The following is a 13,910-nucleotide window of genomic DNA, read 5'->3' on the forward strand; positions in this document are numbered from 1 at the left end:
AGGATGAGTTCGTATTCGGAATCGCTCACAAACCCGTCCATGAGCGATTTTGAAATGTGATCGCTAATCGTGTTCAATTTTGACTCGGAGAGAACTTTTATTTTTTCGTGCTTTTCAGCCTTTAACAACATTTTCTTGTTTTGATGGTTTCCGAAGATGGACAAAGCCCCTAATCCAATTGCAACCCCCTCGCATGCAATCGAAACTGGAGTGGCATCAACGGTTGACAAAAGCGCAATGCCTGTAATCCCCAAACCAACGCACAACGTTTGCAACCCATCGTCTGCGAAACGAATTATTTTGGCCACTCAATGGTACTTTTTGCTCAAGGTCATTCTTTTAGCTTTTTCATCCTCCATTTCTTTTTGGATCTCACTGATCTTTTGAAGACGATAAGCGTCATCGGATGGCGCTGTTGGAAGAACTGGATAAATTTTTTCAGTGTTTTTGATTATCTCCATCTTTTTAACAAAGACAGATTTTTTTAATTCGAATCGATGTGATTTATTTTGCAAAGCATTTCTCCTTTTTTGACAATGACATCATTGTTGCTGTTGTTGAGCACATCCAAAAAGATTTCTTTCACAGACTCAGAAAAAATGACATCGTTTTTGTTAAAGTTCAATTTTTCACTTATTTTGTTCATCAAAGTGACGACTGCGATTCCTCTTTCAAAATTCAATCCCACAGACAACGTTATTGTCTTGGGAGAAAGAGCAGCAAATTTAATGTCTTCCTGAGCAAAAATTTCATGTTGTCCGTTTATGTTAAAACAGTTTGGGTGATCCAATTTTTTTAATTGTACAACAATATTTTGCGATGTCTTTTTTTGAAGGTTTTTGGTTGTCTCCACCAAATTCTCCAGCTCTTTGATTCTTTCCACCAAATTTTCCAAATTTTTGGTTCGATCCGACTCTTTGAATTTTTCCAACACTTTGATCCTGTCATCCATATGCTCCAAATACATTTTCGAGATTTCCGTGTTAGAATCAACATGTTTCTCTGCCGTGTAAACGTTTTTGAAAAACTTGTGAGGGGCATGCATTTTTTTAATATGAAAAGAAAATGTTTTAACTCATTTTATTTTCATTTTAATTTAGTGTTTTTACATTTCTTCGTCAGATTCCATTTCCTCAAAATTCATAGGTTGTCCACCTATGATGCTTTGAACTGAAGTATCCTTTTTTGCAATGGCCACTTCGGTAATCCTAACCTGAATGGACTCGATCTGCGCTCCAACAAAAACACCTTCGATTCTCAATGCCGCAACAGCAAAACACTTTTGTCGAACATATTCCAAAGGATTCACTTTAACCATCTTTTTGTTCTTCTTTTTGAAAAAAGAAGAAGAAACCTCAATGTTTTCTTCGCTTTTCTTTGTAAACAATTTTCCGAAAAAAATGGGAGCTGCGTTTAGATTATCAGATTTGTTTTTGAAAATGGACAAATCCTCTATCATTATTTTTTTCGTTCTTCCTCCTTTTTTCAAAGCTGGAATCATTTCCTTGACTTTTTCGCGAAGAAATTTTGATATTTTTTCTGCCGTCTCTATGAACTTTTTTTCTTCTTCGCTCATTCCATTTTTTTCATTGAAACCGAGAAAGGACATTGAATATCCATCCAGCTCTTTCGTTCCAAAATTGCGGTTCTCAAACACACCCAGAGAAAACAAAACGGGAGTTCTCAAAACAAAAGGACCTTTTCCAGAGGGGTACTCATAATAAAGCGGAATCTTTTGGTACTGAATGGGCTTGGTTGCGGAATAAATCTCTCCAACCGATAATTTGCTCTCATCAAAATTCTCAATCGTTACGAAATTCATCTTTTTTATAAAGAAAAGAAAATTATTTAACTCGTTTTTTCAAACGGATCAATTCATTATTATCCACCCATGAGTTGAACGAGTCTGGATATCCTTTCCATTTGACCAGTGATTTGCTTTTTGTTCTGCGAACGATTTTTTCAATCCTAAATATGTCTTGATTGGTCTTTTGCATCTCCTGCTCGTAAAAAGTGCCTTGAATGTCTTCACCGTTGGCGTCAGTGATTTTGTACGTGGGTGGGTCTGTATACTGAATTTTTGATACAGTAAAAACCTCCTCCGTCCATCTCGGCGTATACCCCTTTTCAAAATGTGATTTCTTTTTAGTAATCCTCACTTTATCTCCCATTGAAAATTTCGGCTCTGACCTTTCTTTTGGCATCTTTCCATTCAGATTCATCCAGACCATATTTTTATTCTTTTCCTCGCTGGCTTCAATCGGTGTCATTTTGATGGACGAGTGTTTTGTGCTGTTGTAATTTTTCACCATTTCGTCCAAAACGTCAATGTATCGGTTGGTGCTGTTGGCCGAAAAATATTTAAACATTCTCTCTTTCATCGTTCTGTTCCATCGCTCAACGACGCAACTTTTTTCCTCGTTTTCAGTGGAGTACAATTGAACATCCAACGCTTTCACGTGCTTGTTGTAAAACTCTTTTCCTTTGTCCACCCACATTTTGACACACTTTCTTTCTGCGAAGATTTTTTTCAACGCCTCAGCCACTTCAAGACCCGTTTTGCTTTTCAACGGAACGATCCATCCATACTTTGAAAACACATCGATCACCATGAGCAAATATTTTATTCCATTGTTGAACTTTGAAAACGATTGCATGTCAACCAAATCTACAGCCCATATTTCATCGATGTCGTTCACAAACACTTTTCTTCTTTTAAAATGGTGAATCACCGGTTTGTGAAGCTCGTTTGCAAGTTGATCTGTCCATTTCAGGGGAATTTTTTTTTTAAGACACCCAATCCGAATTTGGCTTTGGCTTTGATGATGGGAGCGATAAGTTTTCTTTCGTTTATTTCTTTTTGAGTAGGGTTTGGAATGGAGTTCATTTCTTCAAGCATCATTTGATCCGCCAAATTTCTGCTTTGAACGTCGTTTAAATATTTATATGCCAGATCATGGTGATATGCTGCATTGTCCACTCGGTCCACCGGTTTGCTCCACTCCTGATACATGTCGGTGGATGTGAGCCTTTTGTCTAAATTGGTTCCAGGTCCTGCAAAATTCATTCCTGAAATGTGCATTTCTCCTGGAAATCTTGCCCACGGAAGCTTGATTTTTTTTGAAAAATTGTTGATCGATTCTACCAAATCACCTCCTTTTGCTGTTGAAGAAGACCCATCGAGCGCATGCGAAGAAACAAACTTGCATTTGGTCCTTCAACAAGAGTCACAAGTCCCTTTGATCATGTTTCTATTGTTTTTTGAGACCTCGTTTCTCAAATTAATGGTTTCGGTTTCTCTTTTGCATTTAACACAGTACATTTTTTTATTTAAAATATTTTTTTAATTAAAAAATGGAAGTAACCAATTTGTCATGGAATATTGGAAAAAACAAAAGGAACAATAACGAGCTTTTACCAAGAAGCATTCGAGGTATTATCGTTGGAAAGTCCGGCTGCGGAAAAACAACCTTGCTTCTCAATTTACTGCTCAAGCCTGGATGGTTGGATTATAACCATTTGCAAGTCTTTGGAAAATCCCTTTTTCAACCCGAGTACAAAATACTGAAAAGCTCGTTCGAGAAAAATTTGCCAAAAAAGATCATTCTCGATTTGTTCAAGGTACAAAACGAAATGGAAAAATTGAATTTAAACCCAGAATGCGTTATCAACGACCTTTCAAAAAATTTTTCCGAAACCGATGACATGGAGTGCCAATTTTTTGAAACGGCTGACGATGTGCCTGAACCCGAAGATCTCGATTCAACAAAAAACAATTTAATGATCTTTGACGATTTGCAACTCACCAAACAAAACAAGTGCGAAAAATATTACATCCGAGGAAGACACTCCAACGTCGACTGCTTTTACCTCGCTCAAAATTATTTCATGCTTCCCAGACAAACCATCCGAGAAAACACCAATTTTATTTGTCTGTTTCCTCAAGACTCAAAAAATATGGATCACATTTATCGAGACCACGTTTCGAGCGACATGAAAAAAGAAGAGTTTAAAAAGTTTTGCAGGCATTGCTGGTCTGAACCACACGGATTTGCTGTTATCGATTTGTCGTCAAAAAAATACAATGGAAAATATCGAAGCGGATTTGACGATTTTTATTTTCCAAAAGAATCCATTTAATAAAATTCAGAGAATTTTCCACGGATCATGAGATGATCTAAAAATCACTTGTGATTTCCATTGATCCAAAAAGGATCTAATAAAATTTTTTCACACATTAAAAAAATGTCAGGAATAATCATCGATGCGGATGGAACATCCAACGTAATAATAACAAATTTTTTGGACAAAATCGTTTTTGAAAAAGAAAAAAAATATGAGATGGCTTTTCTCGATCTTGAGACGTACAACAGCTTTCCAAACATCACCGAAAAAAACAATTGTTTCCGATACAGCATGAACAACGGTGCTAATTGGGAAAACGTCGCCATTCCAAAAGGAAGCTACGACATCAAAGACATCAACACTTACTTGCAAAAAACCGTCTCAAACACAATCAAAAATTATGCGTCTCAAAGCGCAAGTTACGTCACCACAAATAAAATCAGCTACTCACCAGATAACATCAAAATTGGATCCAATTTAAACACTTTAAAATCAACCATCACACTCGGATTGAATTATTTGATGGATTTGAACGTGGAAAACAGCATCGCCTCCCTTTTAGGATTCACAAAAAGGCAATTAGACTCCAATTCCGAATACGAGTCCGACGACATTGTTAGAATCTCGGACGTTAACACAATCAGAATCCTCAACAACGTCATCGGCTCATCATACATCAACGGAGTGCAAGTAAATTGCATTTACTCCTTTTATCCATCGGTCGGTCCCGGCTATAAAATCATTGAAAGAGCAGCCCATTTAATTTACCTCCCTGTCAAACTACCAGAAATTTCTACGATGATCACACGCATCGTCGATCAAAACGGAAATCTAATCGACTTTCGCGGCGAGGACATCACGATCCGTTATCACATTCGAGAAGTGAAATAAATACTTTTTCCAGCATTTAAAAATGAGCAATTACATTCGTGTCAAATTAAATGTCTCTCAGGGACAGATCGATAAAATAAAAAAATCAATCGTGGAAGGAAAACCCGTCAGCATCCGGATTTCAAAAGATAATCTGCACGGAAACGACGTTTTGCTTTTAACAGAAAGCCAACACCGAAAATTTGTGGACGCTCTCCATCGAGGAGTTGGATTCACCATAAAAATGAGCAAAACTCAATTGGAACACAACGCAAAAGTTGAAGGAGGATTCATCGGTGCTCTTTTACCTTTATTAGGAAGGGTTGCAGCCAAAGCCATTCCAGCTTTTGGCAAGGCCGCTATGGGCGGTGTCGCCTCTTCTCTTGGTTCCAATATGATCGACAAAATTTTAGGAAATGGAATAAAATCAGAAGGAGGGTTTCTTCCTTTTCTTTTGCCTTTATTGGGAGCTCTTGCACCCACTTTGATTGAAAAAATTGTTGGAAATGGTATTGCTTACCTCAAAAGCAATGGAAAAGGAATGAAAATTGCCACATACAAAGGAGATGGACTGTTTTTAACACCCTGGGTCACTGGAAGCTCACTCAAAGATGGATTATACTTAAAAAGAGACAGAAAATATGTACCCATCTTATCTTAATTTCTCCTCGGACAAGCCTATTATTACGCTTGAAAAATCGAAGATTTTCCACGGATCATTACATGATCTGAAAAGAAATTTTCCATGGATTGTAGCTATTTATGCTGGTATGAAACATCTTTGCTTTTCATAACGATTTATCACGTCATGAAAAATGGTTTTGTACCAGAAACATGGTAGCTAGATAATTTTATGGCCAGACATACCCTAAAAATGGTTTTGTCCCAGCGATTATCAAAAATTTACGCAACGATCATGAAAAAAATCATTTTGTCCCAGAACCCTGCCAGAAAAATAGTCAGACATACCCTAAAAATGGTTTTGTCCCAGAACCCGTGTTTTCTAGTAGTTACATAAGTGGATGCTTTGCATAATGAGAAGTCATCTTATTTTGTTTGTGCAATCGTTGCATTGAGTTGCTGGTCTATGTAATTCCTTGTTTTTTTATTTACTCATATTTATATATGGACTTGTTGCATAACTGAATTTAATAAATAAGTGTGAAATATTTTTATAAATATATAAAATAAGTAAAAAGTGTGTTTAACTAAACAGAAAACCTTTTTATTTCAGTTTTTCTTCGTATCTTTCTTCCGAAAACTAGCAAAGTTAATTCTGAAAAAAGGGTCGTCTTCAGCAGAATTTTTACTGCAAAACTACATTTAATGTTTAGCGCTGAATGTTTTTGTTTACGAAACTGAAAAGTCAGCGAATAAAATTTAAAACAATTTACTCAAAGGAACTCTTTTTAACTCATGTTAAAATTTTTAAATATTTTTTTTCCCGTATGATGGAGCAAAAAATTCTATACATTAATGTGAAAAAAAAAAGATTCAAAACGTTTTTCCCTTTAAAAAGTAGTTCGTAAAAACTAAAAATGCCAGTTGTACAGTTTTACTTAACGTTTAATTCCCAGCAAACAAAAAGACGTCTTTTAGTCGTCTTAAGGATGTCTTTTCAAGAGCGAGAAAGACGTCTAAAAGATGTCTTAAAAAGGTCTTAGTTGTCCGTCGAAAAGACGTCTCACTCAAGACTGTTTAAAGCCGTCTTACTGAAGACATCTTAAAAACGTCTTGTCTAAGACGGATTAAAGACGCTTTATTCAAGACGGTTTACTGAATATAACCAGCACACATAACACGTCTTTTAGTCGTCTTAAAGACGTCTTTTCAAGATCGAAAAAGACGTCTTTTCAAGATCGAAAAAGACGTCTTTTCAAGATCGAAAAAGACGTCTTTTCAAGATCGAAAAAGACGTCTTTTCAAGATCGAAAAAGACGTCTTTTCAAGATCGAAAAAGACGTCTTTTCAAGATCGAAAAAGACGTCTTAAAGACGTCTTAAAAAGGTCCCCATTGTCCGTCGCAAAGACGTCTTGCTCCAGATTGTTTAAAGACGTCTTACTGAAGACGGCCTAAAGATTTCTTTAATTACACTTTAAGAAAACTGTGTAGTATTAATGGTATATTTAAGTTACTACTACCGATTATAATGGATTGACAACATTAAAAACACCATTAAGCAAGTATTGACCAAGTATCTTTTTATTAAACAATTTATACAACATATAGTTATATATGCAATACACACCATAAAAAAGAATATTTCTTTTTAGTTTGTTTTTTTCCGTGAAGGAGCATTTTTACAATACTGTCCAATTTTTACAATACTGTCCAATTTGCTGTTTAATTTCAGCATTTGAAACCTTTTCAAATCTTCTTTTTATAACTTCTAAAAATCAAATTAATCATGTAGGATATATTTATCAAATATATTGGAAATAAATTTAACTTAACATAGATTTTTAACTAAATTAAAAGTTGAATAATTTAAACCTATTTTAGATTACCTTCTATTAAGTCATACAGTTTAGTTGATAATAAATCAACCTTTCCACCAGAACCTTTTAAGTTGAACTGTGTCAACAGGTTATTTGTAAATAATCTAAAAAACATATCGAATAAATGATAAAATTTATGAAAAATATTAAACAATTTATAATTATTGATTTCCATAATTACTATACATAAAAAATATATTTACCACAAACACGAAAAATGATTGCTATGCAAAATGTAATAAAAAAACCTATTCATGACCAATCTTGTCAGTTGTTTAAAATCTTCTGCACCTAAAAAACTGAGCTGTTTAACCTAAATAAAAGTTTGGCAAAATAATTATAAAAAAATAACTATTTTCACTTTTAATTTATATGGAATATAAAGTTTTACATATGGATAAAGATTTACCAAATCAAGTCGAACACAATCATCCTCTAAACTTTTGATAAAATCCTCATACTCTGCAATAGTGTCTAATTTCTTGATTGCAAAATTACTATTGGGTTGTTTGTTTATAGCTAAAATAAGCTCCTGGTTTTCAAGAACCTTTGAAACCATCTTGAACATCATGTGTTGGTATTCTAAATTATATGAAGAAAATGAAAAAAGAAATATACAGAATGCAAAACATTTATTAATACATTTTCAAAATTGTTTACAAGTATTATTCTTATACCTAAAAAAAATCCAAATGTGAGTAGAAATACTCTCCACATTTTACTTACTCCAAATAAAAAAATCAAGTAAATGTTAAAGAGCTTACTTCCAACTTCCATAGGAAACTTATTTTTGAGTAACTTCTCAGGTCCAAGCGCTTCAATCATGGGTTTTTCTTGTATGTCTGTTCTCTGAAGCTTTTTGTTTGGTTCTGATGTATGAGGTATAACTAAAGCAAAAAAAAAATTATACATATAAATAATAAAAAGTTACTTTTTTAATCTGCAACAAATTTTTTTAAAAATTTTTGGTACTTTGTTATTATTAATACATTTTTTTCTTATTTTAGGCTTTAGCTCCTCGAGATCACAAAAGTTGATGGGTAAGAGGAGGGGGAACATACAATTTTTTAGTTTAGAGCCTATAAAAAAAAATTATATATAAAAAAAAATTTGATTGTTCCATTTCAGTTGATTGTGAAGGTAAAAATAAGTGAGGCAAAGATAAAGTTAACAATAAAAGAATATTCCAACTTTAATGAACAAAAAATATAGTAGAAAATTCAAAAGTAATACATACATAGTGCACCAGAATATGAAGGTGATTGTTCCTCTGTAGTTGAATGTAGAGGTAAAAAAGTTTCAGCTAAAAATAAGAATTCAGTAATAGTGTAAGTTAAAAATATATAAATTCTAATTTTGAAAAAATTGAAAATTAAGAGACAAATTGTACCAGAACACAGATTAGATTGTTTGAAAGTAGATCCAGATGACAAATTAGAGTCAAAAGATCTTTTTAATGGTTTTTTCAACACAGATTTAAAAACTGGCGGAGGCAAAGGAAAGTCAGGTAACTCTAAAACATAATAGTTTTATTTATTTTTTTTTTAGTATTTATACAAACATATTAATTTACAATATAGATTTGACATTAAACAAATAAAAATAAATAATTAACATAAAAATAATTAAATGTAATTATACCATTAACATTACCTTTCCCTTTAAAGGTATCTTTGGAAACACAAATATCTATTTCATCTTCTTCCTCTGTTGCTGTGGTGTAACAATATTCTTTTAGTTCTTCCATATTATCTAAAAGAATCAAAACTCTTATAAATCCAATATAAAAATTAGATATTTTGCCAGCACATACATGATGGCAAAATATTTGATGTTTATATTGGATTTATAAGAGCTACAATATATATATATATATATATATATATATATATATATATATATATATATATATATATATATATATATATATTCATACCACTCTCAAATTTCATTTTAACAAGATTATATTTGTCCCATGTCTCATCCACATCCAATTCATCTTTACCAGCTCTATGATAAGATACACCTGCAGGCCAGAATAATATTTTTTTATCAGTATCTATCCACCTTCTAGGAACAACATCTTCTATTTCCTCAAAGTTCTCTATCCAAACAGCTCTTGCCCAAATCATGGTGTAAAACTAAATCATGAAAAAAAAAATAAAAAATTTAAAATATAAACAAAAGCCTTATATTAAGTTGGAATAACAGAAATAAGTAGCAATAACAAAAGACAACTGTCTTTTAATTTAAAAAACTTATAAAGGAATGAAAAGGAACAAAAAAAATCATTAGGTTAATAATTATGGTGATAATGACAAGGAAGAGCACTAACTTGTCTGAAAAAACAGACAAATAAAACGAAAAAAGGAATTAAAAACAGCGTTAAAATAACTGTGGGCAGTTTAAATAAATCTGTTTAATATTTTATATTTTTAAGATATTTTACTTCATCACTAACTATTAAAAAGGTAGTTTTAATAAATTTTCTAAATAATAAAGAAATGAAACAATTTTATAGAAAATTAAATCTCTTAGATAAGTTTTTTAAATTAAAAGACAGTTGTCTTTTGTTATTGCTACTTATTTCTGTTATTCCAACTTATTATTAGGCTTTTGTTGATAATATAATTTTTTTTATATATTTATTTTTTTATAGATAATTTCAATTAAAAATTATCTTTTTATACAAAAATATAAACTGTAAAAAACAAATAAAATGGAAAAATAAAGTTAAAAATAAATCATTATATATATATATATATATATATATATATATATATATATATATATATATATATATATATATATATATATATATATATATAAACTTTGGATACAGGATGCAAATTAGTAAAACATAATAAATATAAAATATTTAATCAAAAGAAATTTGAATTTAAAAACCTTTGAATTAATGTTCTATTTCATGCAATAAAGGAAAGCATGCAAGACCTCCCTTCCAAGGTAGAACAACAACCTTTCGGCAAAGACTTTCCATTTTTAACTCAACAAACTTAACTCCAATTTCATCAATACTTGGTATGAAGAAAATTTGAAAGGTTTTAGACTGAATAGGTTGTGTATATAAATCATTTTGTAAATCAAGTCTAAATATTCTACATTTAAAAAATCCAGATGATAATTTCTCATCAACAAAACAAAATTGATTTTCTCCTATGTAAAAACATGAATTATTCAGCTTCACTGAAACTTTTAGTTTTCGAGATTTTGTATTTAACAAAGATTGTATACTTTGATATTGCTTGGCTATTTGAACAACAGGACTCTTTGAGTTTTTTACTGCTTTCTTTAATGTCTGCATATAATTTTCAAAGGGAAAACAAGATATGTCATTTAGTGAACAATCAAATTTAACAACATCATCACAAATATGAAGTAAACAGTGAACATTGTAAACACAGAATGAATTTGTATATAAATGTTTTGAGTTGATAACAAAATAATTAGTGAGTTCTCTAGCAAAAGCAAGATAATGTTTTCTAAATTCACTGTCTTCATTTAAGAGAATTACCATTGCAACATGCAATGTTAGAAAATGATTATAAATTTCTTTGCTAACAACACCCTTTAAAACTAAGGGACCAGTGTATAAGATAAATTGTCTGAACTCTGTTGCTTTCCACTGATCTAACTCTAAAAGGGAACGTGGTTGTCGAGCAAATTCATATGGCATCATACCACGTAAGCTTAATAGATTATCAGATATTTTTTTTATTTGGCCATTTGAAAGTCTACAATGTTTTGGACCAGTCTTTAAAAAAGTAAGTATACGTCTTACTACACCAAGACAAACCATGTGCATGTAATCCAAAATAAAATCAGAAACACAAGATATTTTAAGTTGAGCTAAAGGAGTAAGAGATTTCTGATGATCAGTGTACAAAAAGGAACTAAACTCTTCAGTTAATCTTGGAGTTGATGGGTTGTTATCAATATAAACCACTCTATGCTCTTCATAAAATCCTTTAACTTGGCATCGTTCACAGGAGTAATATCCTGTATGACTTTGTATACATTTATGAAAAGAGCGAGAAGGTGCATCACATATGAATGCTTTAAGTGTAACATCAATTTTTTTATCATTATAGTATAAACCTTCACCACTTAACAATAAAGATTCTTTGAGAAAATCATTAAGAAAACCATCCAAGCAGTCTGGTTTACCATCACCACAGAAAAGTGCAATGATAAAAATATAGTTCTCTATAAGACCAAGTATTGGCCATAATTGAAGATTAGAAGATTTGAAAAGAGGTAGCCCATCAACATTAATAGTAATAGATAACCCAGTACATTGAGAATCATTTTTCAAATTCAAAAAATTATTTATGCCATCAGCAATAGTAAAGTAAGCATAAGTTCCACCACACTTCCTATCTACTGTAACAACTTTAGAGGGTTTTAAAAGCGTTCTTGCATCTTTTGGTAACTCTGAATGACCATGTTTTTTAAGAATACTCAAAAGCTCGTTTAATTGGTTTTGAGAAATTTTGCTTTTCGAAGACCACATTACTAAATCTTCTGATGTTTCTGTTGTCAAAAGTGGTGCTGCATTACAACATTCAAAATTCTCATAATTACAACTCAAAGACTTATTGTTTTCTTCTTTAAAAACATTATTTAGGGCTTTACAAGGATTTTCACGCTCAGCCTGAGAAGCATTAAATTCAGGATTCAAATTCAATGTACTATCATTAATATCTTCATCTTCAAATGTCATTATAAAATTCAACATACTTTTATTCAAGCGACGACGCTTCATTCTATTTTCAGTTTCCATAATGATACCTATATAAAACCTTTTGCTAGAATAATGATTTAGAGAATTAACATTGGTCGAGATAAAACTTTATAAGAAAAATTTCACATCTTTAAAAGACACTAAGTTTATTCACGCCGAAAGTCTTTTTAAAAACGTCTTTAAGACGACTAAAAGACGTCTTTTTGTTTGGTAGAATTATTCGAAAAATAAAGACGTCTTTAAGACGTCTTACGAAGACGAGCGATTTAACACTACGATACAGTCTTTTAAAAGACGTCTTCAAAACGTCTTACGAAGACAAGCAATTTTACACGACGCTATAGTCTTTTAAAAGACGTCTTGAAGACGTCTTACGAAGACAAGCAATTTTACACGACGCTACAGTCTTTTAAAAGACGTCTTGAAGACATCTTGAAGACGTCAACCGAAGACAAGACCATTTAAAGACCTGAATAAGACGGTCTTAAGACGTCTTATGTTTGCCGGGTTATACCCGCTTTCATTCTCGTTAACTAAAAAACTTTTGTGGTCAAAATATTCAAAGGAATAAATTGAAAGGATTTAAAACTAAACTGAATCAAAAACTTTTGATCGCAACGAACTTCTTTAAAAGCTGTTTAATTTAGACAACGCATGATGCTTGGTATTTAAAAAGTTATGGCGTCCTCCTTGTTGCAGCTTTTCTTAATTCAATCGCTTAATTATATTTTTTTTTTTTGATTACTCGAAAAAAAACTTTTTTTTCAGTTATTATTTTTTAAGATTTTTTAAATTTTTTATTTTTAATGCGACTTCGTGTTATAATACTTCGTGTCATTATACGCGTACAATTTATACAATGTAATGACTGCATTACAATGAAATATTTGTTCACTCTCTGGCCAAATTCACCCGTGGCGTCTGTACTTTTTGGAAGGTCGTTTTTTTCTCCGCAAAGATTAATGCATTGGATTGAGAAAACAAACGGAGTGCTTTCATCGTAATGTTTTCTGTATTTTTAAATAAAAAAAAAAAGAGTAAATAAAAGTAAAATTATTAAAAAAACTGCAAACTCTTTCAGTTTATTTTAAGATAAAATGATTGAAATAGTTATTTTGGGGGATAGTTTTGCCCTATACAAACCGGTTTAATTCTCAATTACGTCACAAATAATCTATAATGAACGATGATTTACAAGAATTTATAAGAGAAACAGTAGCTGCTAATGGTTGAGAGGAACTAATCAGCTGATTGATAGGACTTATTAACAAATATATAAATGTTCCGATAATTTACATATTTCTGCAAATAACATAATAAATTAGCATCTGTTTTGAAGTAAATCTCTGACGAAGCTAGCTGAGCATTTAAAAATGATTTGAAATACATCATATTATAAAATCTTTCGTATTATACAAATTTTATCGAGACTCTTACAACTCAGTTTAATGAGCTCTAAAGAAGTTCTGAATATGGTCTTATTTAAATCACTCTGTTGCCTTATTTAAGCAATTAGTAATAAATATTCCTGACTAAAAGCGTTTGAGATAGTGTGATTCTGTAATTTGAAAGGCACCAAAAATTTACTGCAAGGAAAAGGGCGAAGTTTCAGGTAGCCACCTTTCTTGCAGAATATTTGTTGTTATTGTCT

At 31.7% G+C, this 13,910-nt stretch overlaps 1 protein-coding gene across 7 annotated transcripts in view; it reads right to left on the bottom strand.

Moving 5' to 3' along the window:
• Positions 1-12,543, bottom strand: part of LOC145191113 (uncharacterized) — a 34,841-nt gene extending 22,298 nt beyond the window's left edge. For 2 of the 7 annotated variants that reach the window (XM_090089054.1, XM_090089058.1), the window contains exons 1-2: positions 10,402-12,542; positions 9,209-9,246 (exon numbers count right to left, since the gene is read on the bottom strand). In XM_090089054.1, coding sequence (XP_089945180.1) covers positions 10,409-12,298 — 1,890 coding nt within the window. In that variant the 5' untranslated portion in view covers positions 12,299-12,542 and the 3' untranslated portion in view covers positions 9,209-9,246; positions 10,402-10,408. Of the gene's footprint in view, positions 1-7,175; positions 7,386-7,503; positions 7,599-7,742; positions 7,808-7,903; positions 8,077-8,258; positions 8,382-8,731; positions 8,798-8,884; positions 9,008-9,135; positions 9,247-9,430; positions 9,636-10,401 lie in introns of those variants that run through there. The other 5 variants (XM_090089067.1, XM_090089062.1, XR_016452952.1 and 2 more) reach the window with 5 other exon arrangements.
• Positions 12,544-13,910: the final 1,367 nt, after the last annotated feature.

The sequence above is a fragment of the Hydra viridissima genome, unplaced genomic scaffold, assembly GCF_058129835.1.
Source record: "Hydra viridissima isolate aposymbiotic clone 2 unplaced genomic scaffold, HvirCarnegie_v1 scaffold_1, whole genome shotgun sequence".
Lineage (NCBI taxonomy): Eukaryota > Metazoa > Cnidaria > Hydrozoa > Anthoathecata > Hydridae > Hydra > Hydra viridissima.